This window comes from Rhineura floridana, chromosome 2 (assembly GCF_030035675.1).
Source record: "Rhineura floridana isolate rRhiFlo1 chromosome 2, rRhiFlo1.hap2, whole genome shotgun sequence".
Lineage (NCBI taxonomy): Eukaryota > Metazoa > Chordata > Lepidosauria > Squamata > Rhineuridae > Rhineura > Rhineura floridana.
In genome coordinates, this window is record NC_084481.1 from 82,501,916 (window position 1) to 82,522,984 (window position 21,069).

The 21,069-nt window shown below is 44.3% G+C and overlaps 1 protein-coding gene across 6 annotated transcripts in view; it reads right to left on the reverse strand.

Annotated features, from left to right (window-relative positions):
- SLC15A2 (solute carrier family 15 member 2) overlaps positions 1 to 21,069 on the reverse strand; it is a 120,202-nt gene that overhangs the window by 51,804 nt on the left and 47,329 nt on the right. For all 6 annotated transcript variants that reach the window (XM_061609115.1, XM_061609116.1, XM_061609118.1 and 3 more), the window contains 2 exons: positions 20,505 to 20,595; positions 14,979 to 15,056 (listed from right to left, as the gene is read on the reverse strand). In XM_061609115.1, coding sequence (XP_061465099.1) covers positions 14,979 to 15,056; positions 20,505 to 20,595 — 169 coding nt within the window. The remainder of the gene's footprint in view (positions 1 to 14,978; positions 15,057 to 20,504; positions 20,596 to 21,069) is intronic.

Genomic DNA, 21,069 nt, shown 5'->3' on the forward strand with positions numbered 1-21,069 from the left:
TGATACATCTGGGCAAAAAAACCCTCCCTTTTCCTTGTCATTGTCCCAAAACTCTTCTTCATTTGCAGACCCATTCTCTTCTTAACTTTTTTAAATGGTGAATTTTCACCATTGTACCCATGTACCCTTTTGCCATGTACTCATTGCACCCATGTACTAATTTTCCTTGTTAAATTTAATCTACAAATTCATTTTAGTAGCAACTTTTATTTATTAGGGTGTGCATGGGCATTTGAGTACATATAGGCAACTGTGAAAATCCAGCTTTATTGAGAGAGAGAGAGAGAGAGAGAGAGAGGGAGGGAGGGAGGGAGGGAGGGAGGGAGAGAGAGAGAAGGAGAGAGAGAGAGAGAGAGAGAGAGAGAAGCCAGCAATGTCATGGGAAACTGCATGTATATAAAATGCATGAACCCTGGTTCCAAGGCAATGAGGGCCATATGAAATATGACAGGGTTCTTCATCTAGTGGTGTATGTGGATGAGGAGACCTGAACTTCTTTTTCTTGCCTTACTGGTTTCACTCTCTCTCTTTGCAGACACTTTTCTCCAAGCCTGGCTCCATTGATGGAAGTGAGGAAATGACTGAAGTGGGGGAGAAGGGAAGATTAAACTCCTTTGACCTACATACACCTTTTGTTATAAAAAGTAGACTCCCCATTCCTGGCTTTGGGTGAATGGTGTGGGCATCGGAAACAAACAAGGCTGCTTGCTATCAACTTCCATTGTATCTAGTTTGTCCCTGAGGGATTTTTAAAACATGAATTATACAGCCAGCATGGATTTTTATTTTGCATTCCACCATGTTAAATTGAAAATACCCCCATGCCATTCTGCTGCTTCCCAGAAGCTCATTTCAAAACTAAATCTTACAAAATGTATAGTCCTGAACTCAGAAACCCTTGCTTAACAACTGTGTACATTTTATGGCAAAACACAAAACACTCAGAGAGATCCAGAGTTTAAATTCTGAAACAGGAGTAAAAAAATCCCAGCCCGTTGGACTTTTTTCTGTCAATGGTCTCACAATTTGTTGAAATTAATTAAATATCAGCCATGTTCACAGAGTACTTGTAATCCTATTACTGACCTTGTCCCATACTCTGACCTTCATCGTCTGTAGTTTAAAAGTTAAAAAATACATGGCTGTTTTTTAATTAATGTACGAAAATTAATGTTGGAGTCTAAGATAGCACAGGTATGCTCAGTAAGAACCAACTATCGGTGTTCTAAATATCTAACAGCTGTTTGGCTTGGCTAATCAGGGTCAGCTTTGGTTTAAATTTGGGTGGGAGACTACAGATATCTGCTGTAGAATAAAAAGGTGGGGAAAACTCCAAAAGATGATACTGTTAACAATGTTTCCCTTTACCCTACTCCTCCCCTCCCCCTTCCTCCCTACTGCTACACTTCCTCCCCTCCTTCCTCTTCCACTCCACACCATATGCTCAGAGGCACATGTTAACAAATTCTTCCAAGCTACACAGCAAATGAATTGGTCTGTGAAAGACCAACCCAAATCGTGTTTGCATTTTGACAAATTTGTAGGGCAGTACAATATCTCAGAGAGGAGGTCAGGTCTCCTGCTCCCCTGGTGCATTCACTATAGCTGCCCACTTTCCCTGCTTTTTAGAGTTTGATAGAAATATCTGTTGGCTATGGGTACATTCTTAAACTGCAAGCCCCCCCTGTGCTGTAATATCTCTTTAAGGTCTTGGAATTGTCAGTTAAGGGCAGTTGGAGTGCAGTTGAGATGGGTGAAGCACAGCATAAGCAGATGTAAAGACTGTGCCCTATGGAATGGTGATTAAAGTATACTATTCTTATTGTTAAAGAATCAAGATGTGTTTATTGTGAAACAAAACACATTATATGGTGTCAGAAGTCCAAAATGGACTCATTCTGGCCTCCACCTCCTCTGGTATTGCAAGGTAATCTAGCTGAGACATGGAAGCGATGGGACCAAGCTTTTATTTTATATCTTTCTGCAGCTGGAGTTGATAATGTTGCTAAGAATCGACAAATTGCTATTTTATTACATTGTGTTGGAGAGGAAGCGTTGGCAGTTTACAATACTTTTGATTTACCTGAAGAGGGGCCACAAGACATAGAGGAAGTTCTTGAACAACTTAGGATATATTGTACTCCTAGTAAAAATGTGATATTTGAACGCTATGCTTTTTGGAACCACTCTCAGAGATATCAAGAAACTAGTGAACAGTTTGTGACTGAGCTTAAGCTTAAGGCTAGTAAGTGTGAGTTTGGTGCAACAGTTAATGATATGATACGAGATAAGATTGTGTTCAGCGTTAAAGATGAAAAATTGAAGAAAAGATTGATTGCGGAACCTGAGCTTACTTTGGAGAAAGCGATTGAAATATGTCGGTTAGAAGAAATAACAAGAGTTCAACTACAAGCTATGTCAACTCCCTCAAGAGATGGTCAAGAGCTACATACAGTACCTGTGATTGATAAAACCCATGGGAAAAGTCCAGTACAGGCTTTTGGATCTGATAAGTTTCAATCTAAAGATAAATATGAGCAGATTAAATATAGTAGATGCTCCTGTTGTGGTACTGTGCATCCACCTCGAAATTGTCCAGCGTTTGGAAAAACCTGTTATAAATGTCGTATGAAAAATCATTTTGCTAGAGTATGCAAAGTAAATTTAGTCAGTGCCAAAAAGGAGCAACAGAATTATTCGATGCATGAGCTAGATTTAAACAGTTTGTTTATAGGAGAATTAACTCATGAAGCTGGTAAAGATTTGGTGAATGGATGGTATGTTGATATAGTTCTGCAAGGACTCTCAGTACGGTTTAAGTTGGATACAGGAGCTGAAGCAAATGTTTTGCCTCTACAAATATTTCATGAGTTACCAGACAAAAAGGTGTTTAAAACTGATGTTTGTCTTGTGTCTTATGGTGGGAATCGTATAAAGCCTGTGGGAGCTATTGTTCTTGATTGTCGTACTTCCAGAGGGGCAGCAAAGCTGATGTTTTATGTAACAGACGGATCCTCTCTTCCATTGCTTGGGCGAGCAGCTTGTGAGACTCTGGATTTAGTTTGTCGAATTGATAATGTGACTACAGTTCAATCATTAATGAAAGAACAGCTACTTGAGAAATATTCTGGTGTGTTTGATGGGCTTGGTGAATTTGAAGGTATCCACCACATACATATTGATCCTACTGTGGCTCCTGTTATTCATGGATGTAGAAAAATTCCTTTTGCCATATTGAATAAACTGAAAGAGACTTTAGGACAAATGAGAAATGCTGGAGTGATATCCAGGGTGATAGGTCCTACAGAGTGGGTCAGTAGTCTTGTTATTACAGAGAAGAAGAATGGAAAGTTACGGATATGTCTTGATCCTCGGGATTTGAATAAAGCAGTTCGTCGACAACATTATACAATTCCTACAACAGAGGATGTTTTGAGACGTCTAGCAGGAATGAAGTTCTTTACTATTTTTGATGAAAAGGATGGTTATTGGCAAGTCAAGCTAGATGCACATTCTTCACGGTTATGTACATTTAATACACCTTGGGGTCGATATTGTTTTAATCGTTTGCCATTTGGGCTTAAGTCTTCTAGTGAAGTATTTCAACAGAAAAATGAGGAAGTTTTTGGTCATATAAGAGGGGGTTATATGATAGCTGATGATATGATTATTGCGGCAGCAACCTAAGAGCAGCATGATCAGATTCTTTGTCAAGTTATGGATACAGCACGTACTAAAAACATCGTTTAATATGGATAAAATTCAATTTAAGGTTGACTCTGTAAAGTACATGGGTCAAATAGTTACTGCTCAAGGAGTATGTCCCGACCCTGATAAAGTGAAGGCTATTTCTGAGATGAAGTGTCCGCAAGATAAACAAAGTGTTCTTAGATTTTTAGGGTCTGTGCAGTATTTATCCAAATATATTCTGGGTGAGGCAGAACTAACAGCACCTTTGCGTAATTTATTAAGAAAATATATTTCATTTAAGTGGATGCCTGAACATAAAAAAGCTTTTGAGTTGCTTAAAATGCAACTATGTCAAGCACCTGTACTGCAATATTTTGATATTACCAAACCAGTTACTGTGCAAGCAGATGCATCAAAAGATGGTCTGGGAGCATGTTTGCTTCAAGGAAATAAACCTGTGTGTTACGCGTCAAGGTCACTTAGTTCAGCAGAGCAAAATTATGGTCAAATAGAGAAACAGCTACTTGCGGTATTATATGCAATGAGAAAGTTTCATCAGTATGTATTTGGTTTATTGTTGCTGTATTGGTTTATTTGTTTTATTGTTACAGAACAGAGATGTGCTGTAATATCTCTTTAAGGTCTTGGAATTGTCAGTTAAGGGCAGTTGGAGTGCAGTTGAGATGGGTGAAGCACAGCATAAGCAGATGTAAAGACTGTGCCCTATGGAATGGTGATTAAAGTATACTATTCTTATTGTTAAAGAATCAAGATGTGTTTATTGTGAAACAAAACACATTATACCCCCCCATTAGTTAGAGTATATAGGGACACTGATCTGGATGCACATTAAATGGTGTTTCATACATGAGGCTTATACCTAATTACAGTGGGCAGTATTCAACTAACCTGCTGCACTAGCTCTAGAGTTAGCAGTAGTGCAATGGGTTTCCCTCTCTCCTGTCCCCATGCCTGCCCTGTGCCACTCCCAAATCTGCTCTGGAGGGTTGGGAGAACCCCCAGAACAGATTTAGGGGTGCACAGGGAGAGAAGAGGAGGGAGAGACTGTTCCATCACTTGTACTGACAGAACGATTGCCTTCGTGCTGTGTTGAATACAACACAGTATATTTAATACCCTCTAGGATGCACACCTTAACGTGGTGAAAGGGTTTGAGAGTGTTGAAGAAGCTGAGAGCAATGCCATCAGGAGTCTAGACCAAGAGGCTAGACTCCTAGCAGGGGCACCCATGGCAGAATGGTCAAAGCGGAGACACCAGACTAAGATGCATCCAAACTCAGAGGAAGGCAATAGTAAACCACCTCTGAATGCCTCTTACCATGAAAACGCTATGAACAGAGTATCCAAAATGCTACACAAGGTAGTGCTGGAAGATGAGACTCCCAGGTCAGAAGGCACTCACCGAGTTACTGGTGAGTAGGACACGTATGACTAGAGCTGTGACTAATGACACAGCTGGGTCAAAGCCAAAAGGAAGCCCAGAGGCTGATGCGCACAGATGCAAAAGGAGAGTCTGGAGTTGTACAACGCATACAATAGGAACATAGAATGTGAGAAGCATGAACCAGGGAAAATTAGAAATTGTCAAGAAAGAAATGGAGCGTATCAACAGTACAGTAGTTGGCATGAGTGAATTAAAATGGACGGGAATGGGACATTTTCAATCAGGCAACTACAAAATATTTTATGCAGGAAATGAGAAATTAAGAAGAAACGGGGTTGCTTTAACAGTGAGAAGTGACATAGCAAAAACAATTAAGAGCTATAAAGCAAGGTCTGAGCCAGTTATATCAATGAGATTTAATGGGAAACCTATTAGCATAACCATCATCCAAGTCTACTCTCCAACAGCAAATGCAGAAGAAGAGGAATTGGAGAGATTTTACGCAGAAGTACAGGAGGAAATTGATCACACGCCCAAAACAAGATTGCTGATAATCATGGGGGATTGGAATGCAAAAGTAGGGAACAGAGAAGAACTAGGAATTGTGAGGAAATGGGGCTTAGGAGATAAAAATGAGGCAGGAGAAAGACTTACTGAATTCTGTGAAGCCAATAATTGGTTTCTTGCAAACACATTTTTTGAGCAACCAAAAAGACAACTGTACATCACCAAATGGTCATTATAGGAATCAAATTGATTATGTAATTGGTAGCAGAAGATGGAGAAGTTTCATACTTTCTGCAAAAACAAGACCAGGAGCAGACTGTGGTACAGATCATGAACTGGTCATATCAAAAATCAGAGTAAAGCTAAAGAAGAACAACAAAGCAATCATAAGGCCAAAACACAATTTAAATAACATCACAGAAGAATATAAAGATCAAATAAGGAACAGATTTGAGGCTTTAAACTGAGTTGACAGAGAACCAGAACTATGGACTGAAGTCAGAGACATTATCAAGGAAGAATGCAAAAATACAATACCTCTCATTAAAAAGAGAGAAAGACTTCAATGGATGACTAAAGAAACTCTTTAAATGGTTAGAGAGAAGGAAAGCAAAAGCAAAAGGAGATAGAAACACAGTCAGAACCCTAAATACAACAATACAGCGACTAGTACGTAGGGACAAAGAGGACTATTGTAATAGTTATTATATAGAAATAGAAGAGGACAACAAAAATGGTAGAACAAGAGCCCTATTCCAAAAGATCAGAGAAATGAAAGGGAAATTTAAACCAAGGATAGGGATGTTGAATAATCAACAGGGGAACATACTGACTGACTGAGATGAAGTAAAAGGAAGATGGAAACAATACACTAAAGAACTCTATAAAAGAGATGCAAGGATGACATATTCATTCACAGAGGAACTGTATGTTGAAGAACCAGAAATTTTAGAAAGTGAGATGAAAGCTGCTCTTCAAATACTTGGAAGAAACAAATCACCAGGAACAGATGGCATACCAACAGAGTTGCTACAAGTACTGAGACTGAATCTGTCCAAATTTTGACAAAAAATTGTCAACAAATACGGAAAACTAAACAATGGCCCACAGACTGGAAACGTTCACTATACAACCCAATTCCAAAGAAAGGAGATCCCAGGGAGTGCGGTAATTATCGAACTATTGTCTTAATATCCCATGCAAGTAAAGTAATGCTCAAGATTCTGCAACAAAGGCTCTTACCATATATGGAGCAAGAAATGCCAACCTGGATTCAGAAAGGGAAGAGGTACCAGAGATCATATTGCAAACATACGTTGGATAATGGAAGGGACCAAGGAATTTCAGAAGAAAATCACCCTGTGCTTTACAGATTACTGTTGAGCCCAGGGGTGTTGGGGGTGTTGAGCCCAGCCTCTTTCCTGAGGATCAAGGAGGGGGAAGGCATGAGTTGCAGGAGCCTCAGCCGTCAGCAGGCATGGACGATTCAGCTGTTGTTGAGTCTAGCCCAGACCTTGAGGAAGAGAGCGAGCTAGCCGCCCTGCCAGTTCCCACGGATGGCCCTGCCCCTGAATGGGACAGCGCTCAGCCATCAAGCACCCCCATGGAGCCGTTAGGGGAGGATTCCGAAAGAGCAGTAACTCCTGCGCCAAGCAGTATCCCAGAGACGCCCAACGCAGATAAGGACCCTGTTCTGTCAGATGAGCCCGTGGAGACTTGCCCCCCTTCACCACGCTCACAACGTAGGGAGAAGTGGACAGGGCAGAGGGCGTGTGTGCGAAGGACAGGTTACGCTCCAACACCTCTCCTATTTAAGACTGCCGGACTGTGAATGGGGCGTTGAGTCAACTTTCATCACACGTTGCAGAGCATGTCTAGAGGGTAGTTAGGGACTTGCAGTGAGTTAGCATAGGGTCTTTTCTATGAGGCGCTCAGCCTTTGATGTATCCATTACATTAATAAAGCAAGAGTTCCTTGCACCCTCGTCTCCAACTCGTGATTCCTGCTCTGAACCGGACAGTTTGACTCAACCACCATCCCTCCTTGTCTCTGCTCCCATGACGGACGACATGGATGTGAACGGGGCCATCGGGGGAATCCAGTAACCGTGGAAACTTTGGATGCCGACCTCCAGAATCTCCGCATGGCTACGCAAGCCCTGGAAGCGGAAAACCAGACTCTTCGAACAGCCACTCAAGCTTTGCAAGTGGACAATCAGAATCTCTGAGCCCTGATTGCCCAGATCCAAGCCGCACTGCCCAGGGCGGCGGCGGCCCCAGCCCCAGTCAAGTCTCCTGTGGGGCTCCCTGCTCGTTATGGGGGCCAGAGGGACCAGTTTGCCACATTCCTAGCCCAATGTGAGTTATACATCCATGTGCGACAAGCTGAGTTCCTGACTGATGATGCTAAGGTGGCATTCATCATTAGCCTCCTGGAGGGGGAGGTGGCAAAATGGGCTACGCCGTACTTGATTTGCAATGACCCTGTACTGTGGCAGTTTGATGCCTTTAAGAATGTGATGTCCAAGATGTTTCGTGACCCGCAGAGGAAGGAGACGGTTGCCCGCCAACTGGGAACCCTACGGCAGGGAAAGGGCTCAGTGGGTGCGTATACCAATGCTTTTTGCGTCTTGTCCCAGGAAATGGATTACAATGACCTAGCCTTGATGTACTTTTACCAGAATGGACTTAGTTTGGAAGTTTTGGATAAGCTGGCACGCGCTACGCCCCCCGACACGCTGAGAGGCTTGATCCAACTGTATATGCAAATAGAAAGCCGCCTGGAGGGAAGAAAGCTTGAACATCAGATGGACTCCTCTCATGCACAGACCGCTGCCCCTCTTCCCCGGGTGTGCCATTCGCCCAACGTGGAAGCCCCTACCCCATTGGGGGAAGAGCCCATGCAGATTGGGGGAGCTAGACCACGACTGTCAGAGGAGGAGAAGGAGAAGCGATGGAGAGAAGGATTGTGTCTGTACTGCAGGAAGGCTGGCCATCTGGCCTGGAACTGTTCAGCCAAGTCCGGGAAACCCCAACCGCTGGAAAACTATACATCCCAGCTCTTGTAGAGGCCAAAGAGTTGGGGAGCAGTGCCAACATTAGGCCTCTGCCACGTCCCCTTCTGTCCCAAGTCGCTCCATTGATTCCTATCCAGGTCACCCTGCCATCGGGGCAAAGTTTCCAGGCTCAGGTTATGATTGACAGTTGGGCCTCCTCTTGTTTCTTGGACAGGGACCTTGCGCGAAAGCATGCCATTCCGACCAGAGAACTGCCCATTGGAAGTGGAGACCATAGATGGACGGCCCTTGAAGTCAGGCAGGGTGACCCGGGTGACGGAGAACTTGGTGGTGGACATCCCGGGGCATCGGGAAGGGATGTCGTTTTATGTAGCATCCTTGCCTCGTTTCCCGGTGGTGCTGGGAATGCCTTGGCTGGTTCAGCACAGCCCCACCATCTTCTGGGAGGAAGCCATAGTAGTTTTTACTTCTAAATACTGTCATCAGCATTGTCAGCCCCCAGAGGCACTGGAGATAGCAGCAGGAGCACTTTCCCCAGAGGAAATAACACTACCCGCTAAGCATGGGGAGTTCCAGGATGTATTTGACAAGAAAGACGTGGACCAGTTGCCTCCTCACCGTCCCTATGATTGCGCCATCAACTTGATGCCTGGGGCGCGCATTCCCACTGGATGGATCTACTCACTGTCTGAGCCAGAGTTGGCTGCCTTACAGGAGTTTCTGGATACCAATTTGAAGAGAGGCTTCATACGCCCGCCGCAATTCCCTGCTGTGGCGCCGGTGTTGTTTGTCAAGAAGAAGGGGGGGAGCTCCGTCCCTGTAATGACTATAGAGCCCTCAACCAAATCACGATCCCCAATAGTTATCCTTTACCCCTCTTCAGGGAGATGCTGGAGCAGTTGCAGTCCGCCAAGATTTACACGAAACTAGACTTGTGGGGGGCTTATTATTTGGCACGCATCAGAGAAGGGGATGAGTGGAAGACTGCCTTTAAGACCCGCTATGGACAGTATGAGTATCTAGTGATGCCTTTTGGATTGTGTGGGGCGCCCAGAGTCTTCCAGAATTTTATGAACGACATCTTCAGAGACTATGTGGACCACTTTATGATCGTGTATTTGGATGATATCTTGGTGTATTCGGACTCCCCTGAGGAACATGAAACACATGTGCGCGCTGTGCTGCAGAGACTGCGAGATCACCGTCTTTACGCTAAGTTGGAGAAATGTGAGTTTGATCTAACCACTATGGACTTTTTGGGGTAGCGCATCTCTCCCACGGGAGTGGAGATGGACCCTGCGAAGGTCCGTTGCATTCTTGCTTGGCAGCCCCCTAAGACGAAGAAGGATTTACGGTTCCTAGGGTTTGCCAACTACTACCATCGTTCATAGCTAATTACTCCAAGCAGACCGCCCCCCCCTTACAGATTGCCTGAAGAGCTCAGGACCATTCCGGTGGACAGAAGCCGCGCAAGAAGCCTTCGAAGGACTGAAGCAGAATTTTGCCTCAGAGCCCATCTTGCAACATGTGGATCCTAGCCTTCCGTTTGTGGTGGAGTCAGATGCATTTGACTTCGCGATCGGAGGGGTCCTTTTGCAACTGACTAGAAAAGGGGGAGGGCTGAGCCTGTGCGCTTACTTCTTGAGGAAACTCACTGATTCTGAACAGAACTACACCGTGTGGGAAAAGGAGCTACTGGCCATTTGAGACTCCTTCGAAGCCTGGCAACATCATCTGGAGGGGGCTCAGCATGAGATTGAGGTGCTCACGGACCACCGTAATCTAGAGAGCCTACACATGGCTCATAAACTCAATCAGAGGCAAGTGTACTGGGCTCAGTTTTTTGCACGTTTCCATTTCAAAATCTACTACGTTCCCCAAGCACAGAACAAGCGCACCAACACTCTGTCACACAAGCCAGAGTACCTTGAAAACCTCAACCCCAAGCCTTTACAGTACATCATTCCTCCCGAGAAGGGGGTAGTTGGGGCTTGCCAGGATTCTTGGGAGTCGGAATTGCGGGAAGCGCAAAAACAAGATCCATACGTCCAAGAGCGGCTCTCGGAACTAGCTACGCAGCCTGAAGCGGTTCAAGGGGAGTTCTTTTGTAAAGGGGATATCCTATACCATCAGGACTCTATCTATGTACCCCAAGGCGAATTGAGAGCCAGAGTGCTACATCAACGCCACGACTCCCCCACAGTGGGGCATTTCGGAGTCTTTAAGACTATTCAGTCAGTAACCTGGGAATTCTGGTGGCCCAAGGTGAAGAAAGATGTGGAAAACTATGTTTGGTCCTGTCCCATTTGCATGAGAGCCAAACATGCCACTGGATGGCTGCCAGAGTTCCTGGAACCCCTCCCCACATCACAGGGACCTTGGCAGATGGTCACCATGGATTTTATTACAGATCTCCCTTCCCCTCAAGGGAAGACCACAATTCTAGTAGTAGTGGATACCTTCACGAAAATGGCTCACTTCATTCCATGTTCCGGACTCCCAAATGTCCAGGACACCACCCAACTGTATATGCAACACGTATACTGGTTGCATGGGCTGCCAGACAGCTTGGTCTCGGACTGGGGAACCCAATTTACTGCCCGTTTTTGGCAAGCCTTGTGGCACTTACTGCAGAGTGAATTAAGACTGTCATCTGCACACCACCCCCAAACAGATGGTCAGACCAAGAGGGTGAATGCGGTTTTGGAGCAATATTTATGTTGTTACGTGCGGTACCAGCAGGACAATTGGATGTCCTATTTGCCTCTAGCTGAATTCGCCTATAACAATGCAGTGTATTCGCACACGCAACAGACTCCTTTCTTTACCGACTTGGGATATCATCCTAGAGCTTTCCCAACCCCTTTAACCCATCCCTCTGTCCCAGCAGCTGAGGAGTCTATGTGGGAACTTCAAGCCATGCAGCAGTTGCTAAAGGAACAGTTGGACCGGGTCAAAGCAGATTATAAGTGAGCAGCCGACCAGGATCGACAAGAGGGTCCCACCATCCAAGTGAGAGACAGGGTGTGGTTGTCTACACGCTATCTGCCCATGACTGGCCACTGTCAGAAGTTACAAGACCGGAGGGTGGGACCGTTTGAGGTGGAAGCGCAGATCAACCCTGTGGCTTACAGGCTCAGGTTACCCTCCACTTTCAAGACGCATCCAGTGTTCCACCGGGAGCTGCTGATGCCGGAAGCTCCCCCCCAATCTGCATCGATCGCAGACCGAGCTGGCCCCTCCACTCTTAGTAAATGGAGTGGAGGAATACGAACTGGCACAGATACTGGACTTGTGGAAATGCCAGGGGTGCCTCCAATACCTGGTTCATTGGAAAGGGTATGATCAGACTGAATGTTCCTGGGAGTCAGTGGAGGATGTGCATGCACCGGAGTTGGTGAGAGACTTCCATGACGCTTATCCAGAGAAGCCCTGACTGAGGGGTTGGGGGGAGGGGATACCTGGAGGGGGGAATGATGTTGAGCTCAGGGATGTTGGGGGTGTTGAGCCCAGCCTCTTTCCTGAGGATCAAGGAGGGGGAAGGCATGAGTTGCAGGTGCCTCAGCCGTCAGCGGGCATGGACGATCCAGCTGTTGTTGAGTCTAGCCCAGACCTTGAGGAAGAGAGTGAGCTAGCCGCCCTGCCAGTTCCCACGGATGGCCCTGCCCCTCAATGGGACAGTGCTCAGCCATCAGGCACCCCCATGGAGCCGTTAGGGGAGGATTCTGAAAGAGCAGTAACTCCTCCTGTGCCAAGCAGTATCCCAGAGACGCCCGATGCTTCCCAGCCCTCTGCTTCCCCGCCTGCAGATAAGGACCCTGTTCTGTCAGATGAGCCCGTGGAGACTTGCCCCCCTTCACCACGCTCACGACGTAGGGAGAAGCGGACAGGGCAGAGGGCGTGTATGCGAAGGAGTGAGAGGTTATGCTCCAACACCTCTCCTATTTAAGACTGCCACACTGTGAACGGGGCATTGAGTCAACTTTCATCACATGTTGCAGAGCATGTCTAGAGGGTAGTTAGGGACTTGCAGTGAGTTAGCATAGGGTCTTTTCTATGAGGCGCTCAGCCTTTGATGTATCCATTACGTTAATAAAGCAAGAGTTCCTTGCACCCTTGTCTCTGACTCGTGATTCCCGCTCTGAACTGGACAATTACAGCAAAGCCTTCGATTGTGTAGATCATGAAAAACTATGGAATGCTTTAAAAGAAATGGGGGTGCCACAGCATCTGATTGTCCTGATGCGCAACCTTACAAGAGGCTACTGTAAGGACAGAATATGGAGGAAACTGATTGGTTCCCGGTCGGAAAGGGTATGAGACAGGGGTGTATTTTATCACCCTAGTTGTTTAATCTATACGCAGAACATATCATACAGAAAGCGGGATTGGACCAAGATGAAGGAGGTGTGAAAATTGGAGGGAGAAATATCAGTAATTTAAGATACGCAGACAATACCATACTACTAGCAGAAACCAGTAATGATTTGAAACAAATGCTGATGAAAGTTAAAGAGGAAAGCACAAAAGCAGGACTACAGCTGAATGTCAAGAAATCTAAAGTAATGACAACAGAAGATTTATGTAACTTTAAAGTTGACAATGAGGACATTGAACTTGTGAAGGATTATCAATACCTTGGCATAGTCATTAACCAAAATGGAGACAATAGTCAAGAAATCAGAAGAAGGCTAGGACTGGGCAGGGCAGCTATGAGAGAACTAGAAATGTCCTAAATGCAATGATGTATCACTGAACACCAAAGTCAGGATCATTCAAACCATGGTATTCCTGATCTCTATGTATGGATGTGAAAGTTGAACAGTAAAAAAAGCAGAGTTTTGTGCATACCATGGATTGCAAAAAAGACGAATAGTTGGGTGTTAGAACAAATTAAACCAGAACTATCACTAGAAGCTAAAATGATGAAACTAAGGTTATCATACTTTGTACGTTGGTCACATAATGAAAAGTCATGATTCACTAGAAAAGACAATCATGCTGGGAAAAACAGAAGGGAATATAAAAAGAGGAAGACCAAACAAGAGATGGGTTGATTCCATAAAGGAAGCCACAGACCTGAACTTACAAGGTCTGAACAGGATGGTTCACGACATATGCTATTGGAGGTCGCTGATTCATAAGGTCGCCATAAGTCGTGATCAGCTTGAAGGCAAATAACAACGTTTAATCATTCATACAGAAGAGAAAATTGTGGGGGTGGGGAGCATTTGTGATGTGAATGAACATTCTGGACTATGTGGCTTTTATATTTGCATAACAAACCCAACAGAAGCAAGAGCTGTTTTTATGTTCACCGCCCAGAGAGCTATCGCTAGTCGGGCGGTATATAAATCTAATAAAATAAATAAATAAATAAATAAGTATCCTCATGAGTAAATGTGCCCCAAGTTTGAATGTTCTAATCTTGGACATTGTGACAGATGAAATATTGGACTAGATGGCCCAGTTGTCTGATTTGCTCTGGCATTTTATTTATTTATTTATTGCTATCACAGTCATATTCATACAGAATACACAAAGAAGATATATGCAAGTTTTGCAATTGGCATTTAATCAGTGCTCTTGTGCCTCTCTCTCTCTCTCTCTCTCTCTCTCTCTTTGTGTGCCTTTAGCCATAATTATGAATAACCCACATTTTGGAAAAAGGGAACTAAAAAAAAACCTTAAATTTGATCCAGTCCTAAAGATTATCTTCATATCTGGATCTGGATGGTTTGAAACTCAGTTGTGCCCACCTCATATTACTGAAGGATCTGCAGCAGTATCAACAAAGAGCAGCAGCAGCAACAAATCCATTTTGATTGGGGGTGGGTGGGTTAAGAACTGCAGCATTTCCTGGTGTGTTTTCCCTTGGCTGCTTCCATGATGTACTTTTCAAACCGTATTGTCAGATGATATCTGACAAGCACAATACATGAATACAAAGAAACCATGTGGTAGGTAAACAGGAAGCTTCTGGGAGTCTGCGGGCATGTTGTTGGATTTTTTTGGAAGGCAGGGTGGGGTGAGTGAAAGAAACTCTCCTGTAACCCCTGTAACATCATCGGCTTGCTAGTGGCATCTCCTGGTGTTTGCTTGGAAGGCTCTTATCCCACAGGGAATGATAAGGCATTAAAGCAGTTAGACACATAGAAGCTGGGCTGCGGGTGGCTGGAAAATGCTGCCTTTTACTTTGCAAAGATTGTTCTGTGCAAAGTAAAAGGCAGCATTTCTCCCCACCATTACACCACTGGAGAGGATGAGCAATGATTCCTCTACTTCAAGTAATACAGTGTTGCAGAGGGACAGACTAGACGGTAGCATTGTCAGTCCTCTGTTATAGCGCCTACTACTTACCAAGAGCTATGACCATTAAAGCTGCAGGAACACCAAAAGCCAGGGCATAACAGTCTCCACCAAAGCACTCCATATTGCCTAAGATAATGAGAAACAGAACTCTGCATCATTGTGTTTCAGTTCTGATTTCTATTCCTTCTTTCCAATGCCATAATATAAAGAGATTCCCATTACCACTTTTTCTTCATTTGAAGGCAGCACATGAGAAGTTTTCCCCAGAAGGTTTGCATGCATTGAATCAGTCTTGTGAATGGTTCAGTATGAATACAGATCAAGAAATAGCATGCCTTGGTTCTACTCACTTTCAAAGATTTTTCAGGATGCGACACTGTGAGCTAGTCACAGAAGACAACTGTAGCACAAATCCACTACAGTGAAACTTGTGTTGATACCAACCTTGGAAATTTAAATATGTGGATCTGCATATTGGACCCATGGCACATGTTTGCAAGTGGTTGGTCTCTTTGACTTCTATGTACAGCTATGTCACTGATGACACTAACTGTTTGAGGCATTTAGTTAGATATGTAGTGAATGTTGGAAGTGGGGCAAGAGCAACTCCTGTTTTGTTCTTTTGTTTGTGCTCCAGAAGGAAGATAGAGCTAGGGTCCTCCAGATGGATAGCTTGTTTAACTTTACCTGTGATGCTCTGACTGACTTCCTTCTGTCGCTAGACTGTTACGTCTTTAGGGAAACTTATCTGCCCCCCCTCCTCCTCCCCTTTCCACGTCTTCCTTCTCTGACTGTCTGGGAAAGAGGAGACATCCCTTCGTATGCTCTCTCTCCTAGCTATGGGGCCAACTCCTACACCTGGGTGTTATGTCTCCAACTTAGTTAGTTAGAACTAGGTTTGCCTTTCTATCTACTATGTATTTCTATAAATAAAGTAGCTTTTCTTATTTTATTAAGTCTCAAGTCTCAGTGATCCTGATGCAGGGTAAAAGCCTGCTTTCTTAGGTAAACGCACACACATGCTGGCACACTCGCATTTCAACATCTGCTGTTACTCTCTGCTTGCTGTTGTGCTGCCTTAAAATGAAATTAAGCACACACACACAGCAACAGTGAAACAATCTCATACTTGCATTACAATCCACTATTTATTATTATTTATGAACTAGGCACCATTCCATATAACCCACATTCTCAATATACTATTCTACAGGTGTCAGTTGGTCCCACATGTCAGAGCAGATGCTGACCAGGGCCACATTCACACCATGCATTTATTCCACGTTAAGCAGTCACAGCTTCTCCCAAAGAATCCTGGGAAGTGAGGTTTGTGAAGGGTACTGAGAGTTGTTGGGAGACCCCTATTGCCCTCATAGAGCAACAATTCCCAGAGTTCTCTGGGAAGAGGGGTTGACTGATTGTTAAACCACTTGGGGAGCCCTATTCTTTGGGGGTTTCTTTGAGGGAAGCCATGACTGTTTCAAGTGGAATAATAGTGGAATAAATGTATGGTGTAAATGTGGCTCAGGTCAAGATGATAAGAACTCAAGCAAAGTCTGAGAGCAGCTTAGAGTTGCTTACAGTCTAAGGAGCTAGGCCAGAATCAGAGGCTTTATAAGAACAAGGGAAGCCCAATGGATCCTTGTGTCATCTGATCCCTGCTGAGTTGGTAGCTGCAATACCACCCTTAAGCCATCTCCAGTGGTGGTGCTAAAGTGAAGCAGAGAGCAGGTCAGCAGCTTGCCTACCTCTGTCTGGCATGCACAGAGTAAGGTGCCTGGGTTCAGCTGCCAAATTCCCTGATTTAAGACTCCAGGCACCTTACATCAAAGGAGAGTGTTCAGCAACTATTGAAAATGCAGTCAAATACTGAAAGTACTGAACCACCAAACACTGAAAAAGGTTGGGAAAACAGGGTATTAATATTGCTGGAAGAGATCAAAATCTGAGCAAAAGTGTGTGAACTAGTGCCTTAAGTCAAGGGTTGCAAATGTGGCACCCGTAGGTACACATGTGCCTGCAGAGATGTTCCTTGGTGCCCGCAGGGTCCCCCACCCTCACTGGAATTAAGCTTGAAAGAAGCATTCTATTGTAGCTAATAGAATAAATTGTAGTATGTACTTGGTTGCGGTGTGTGTGGGGCCCACAACATTTTTTCTGGTTTGTAAATGTGTCCACAGGCCCCAAAAGGTTGATGACTCATGCCTTAAGTGGTCTGGCCTACTCAAAAGATTAACACTGCACTTGCTCCAAAAGCCACGACATTAAGAATACTCGCCTAATTCTAACAGCATGTGCCTGGACATATGCAGAAGGTGTGGATGTGATGGGGAGGAAACAACTACTCAAGCATCCAAACTGGGGTCCCAGGCTCACCTGAGTGGATGCTCAAGGCAGAACAGAGTCAAAGACAGAGAACAACCTCCAGACACATGAATGTGGCCTGATATCTGAATCAAGAGTTACATATAGCCAGCTGTTTGCAAAGTTGCGGTTTAACAACCTCCATCATGTATTCTGCACCAGAACAAATGAAAACAAAACCTTTTCACAGCAACAGGATAAAACATGATTATTATTAATGTGTGATATCTGTATCTAAAGTTCACACTGCTGTCTCTGTAAATGTGTTTGACATTAATTGTTTTGCTTTCAGAGGGCTTAGCTAAAACTTGACAGTCTGGGAACTGCCCATATTATTTCTGATTTGTATCAGGGGACATTTTTAGCTGCTCGGGACATTGGGTTGCTCAATACAGTAGCCACAAAGACCACACAAAAGACGTTTCTAAAGAAATGTGCTTCTTTTTTCCTCTTCAAGGAAGGCTCTCAAGAACCAAATATCCTCATTCCACTCCACACCATGTCACAGTATTTATTTGCCTTGGCAGTGGCCTGTATTGACAGAGATTAAGATTTTTAAAAAAGCTGTTCTTTCAATCAGCTACAAAATGATCTGAGCAACAGCTACTTACCAGTGTTTACATAGGTAAATAGCTTTGCTTTCTGCCTTGTACTGCAGAGCAAACATAGAAGACAGTGAATCCCCCCCCACCCAACCCCAGAAATTAATCAGGTTTTCAAAACATTTGCAACACCATTCAAAACACTTTCTTGGTGATGGTGGGGAAAACACACATACACATAAAACATACTGTCTTTGCCCCTGTGGATATGTGGTTGTCGTCCCCCCCCCCGAGAATTACTCTGTGGAATGTGAAATGCAAGGTTTTGTTTTGACTGCTTCCATTCTTTGTGTCTCTGGGCATGGGCTGAGAACGCATAACACAACAACTTAGCTGAAGCTCAGCAGGTCTGGGGCTGGTCAGTGCCTGGATGGGAGGTGGTCTAGGGACCTTATGAACACAGCTTTGCTAATATTTCTGCCAGCATAGGTCTCACAGGATGGTTGTGGGTGGGTGGCCATGCAGAGTCAATGCCAGTGTAGTTTACAAAGGCCTGCAAGCGTTCAATCTCACCAGGTGACGCTCACCAGGTGCTGCCATGCTGCATTCCACTAACTCCTCTAACTCTCATGGAAAAACCTAACACATTCTAAAGTCCTGTTCCACATCAGGTAAGATTTCTGCTAATCCCCTCGTTGCCACTTTCCTACCACTTTTTTTCTCTTTGTTTTTTTTACGGTATGGGGCCTCTGATTCTTGACATGGCTTAGGGCCTTAGCGTGTTGTAATCTGACCCTGCAGAACACCCTGTACACTTCTGCCTCCACTGTTTTTACTGAAGAACCCATAATGATCCTGGGATGGCCCCTGCTCCCCTTCCACATTGAGGAGTCAAAACACAAGGCATCTGCAAGAAAAGGAAGGCACGTGGCCTGCCTTGGACATGTTGGATATCAGAATGTTAGTGAAGTTTTGATTGACATGGGCTTTTGCAACCCGGGGGACCTAGAAGAACTTCACTCAGTCATGTGTACTAAAAATCTGTGCTCATCTATAATGTTCTTGAAAGTTGCCACCATGTACCTAAGTAGAGAAAGTGGTATTCTGTTGTTTTCCTAAACTATTTTCCTGGGCACATTCCAGAATTTATAATTCTGAAAAACTATAATGGCGAAGGTGCAGAGCCATGTTTAACTTTTGGTGGCTATCAGAATATTTGAGTTGCAAAGAACCTTCATGGCTTCATGGGTCTTGGTGTTCTCCTGGTTTTGAGGCTGCTAGAAGCAGAAAGTTCTGAAGCAAAGTGGAAACAAACAGTTCAGGTCCACTCTTCCATCTAACTGGGGAAGAGACGCAGGTCAGTGGTTGAGCAACTGCTTTCCATGCAGAAGGTCCCAGGTTCGATCCCCAATGTCTCCAGGTAGAGGCGGAGATATTGGAGCTTTTGTCTGAAACCTTGGAGAGCCACTGCCAGGCAGTATAGACATTACTGAGCTAGATGGACTAATGGTCTGTCTCAGTATAAGGCAGCTTCCTGTGTTCCTTCCTAACACACATAAGGAAAGAAGATTTGGAAGAGTAAATCTGCCTCCAGTCTAGTCTCCAAGAAGAACAGAGTCCATTATCTCTTTACTTGTCATGTCTTCTCTCTGAGAGAAGATAAGACCTGGAGGGAAAACTCCATTCTCTAGTTTCCTATAAGATATGACCTCCTTCCTACACTGTCTCTGTCCAGGGTAAAATACAGAACAAATGGGCAATAGGGTAGTGCAGCTCTGGCAGCATCTTGTACTGGCTCCCATTTTATTTGTTCCACATCCATGGGTCACAGGCCAGTATAGATTTGTGTGTGTTTTAACTCAATGGGATATAGAGGATAGCCCTTCTGTATAGGATTGGAATGAATTGCATGAACAGAAGCCAGAAAATTTAAGTGGAATCCATAACAGACCTTTATACCACAGAAAGACTTATGATGCTCTTATTGGAAAAATAAACATGGGGCATAACCTTTTACAACATAGCTGCAGCATCTGCATATGAAGAAATCCCCATAGGAGATAAAAGAGCACTGTTCCTGTCTCTAGTCTCCATTCCACTCACTCAGAGAGCACGAACTCAGAGTTGGCGATCCTTCACTAAGTACAGAAAGTAGGTTAGACGAGACTCCCATTTACAGGTCTTCCATTCTCCAGAATGCCTTGGTACTCTTTCTGAAGATTCACTCATTTGTGTCCACATCTTAAGGGGGGAAAGGGTTCTGTTGTGCTCTTTGAGGATCCTTCTAAGCATAGGCACTGTACCCATGCAAGGAGGCGCTGCGCCATAGTTGCAGTGCAGCATATACAAAACTTTATCCTGTTTTAAAAACAAACTGCTCTCTCAGCAGAATCAACAAGGCATAATTACAATGATCCAGTCACTCCAAAGAAGCATATAATTTTCTTCATTCACAAGTCAGGAGAACCAAATTAGCTAAGAAAGTAGCACAGTCATGCTGCATCAAATTTCCATGGTCTTTATAAATCAGAGATGGAAACATGTGGTCCTCCATATATTTCCATCCACCCCAGCCATCATGGTCAACGGTCAAGGATAATGGGAGTTGTAGTGCAACAAGATCTGGATGACCACAGCTTCCCCATCCCTGTTCTAAATCAACACTGACCTCTCAGCACAGGAGTAATGAAAGTGGAGATCAAACCTCCTGCATTAATGGATAGGTAGAAGACAGAGAAGAACTTGCTTCTTTCCTGGGCCTGAAATGAGACAAGATCACATCAACATCACAGCTTTTAAAACATTGCTTAGAAACACAGCAGCAGATATGTCAAAGGGGCTCCATCAGTTCCATTCCACTATGAATTATACATTCATGTTGACCTAAAATAAAATGCAAGGTTGAAATCAAGGCAAGATATAGATTTCTCTCTCTCCATATATCTGTTGTTGTTGTTGTTATGTGCCTCCAAGTCGACTACGACCTATGGCGACTCTATGAATCAGTGACCTCCAAGAGCATCTGTCATGAACTACCCTGTTCAGATCTTGTACGTTCAGGTCTGTGGCTTCCTTTATGGAATCAATCCATCCCTTGTTTGGTCTTCCTCTTTTTCTACTCGCTTCTGTTTTCCCAAGCATTATTATTTTTTCTAATGAATAATGAATCATATATCTATATGCACACATAACTAGAAGGAAAGATTCCCTTCTCTTTGCATCATGGAGGGAGG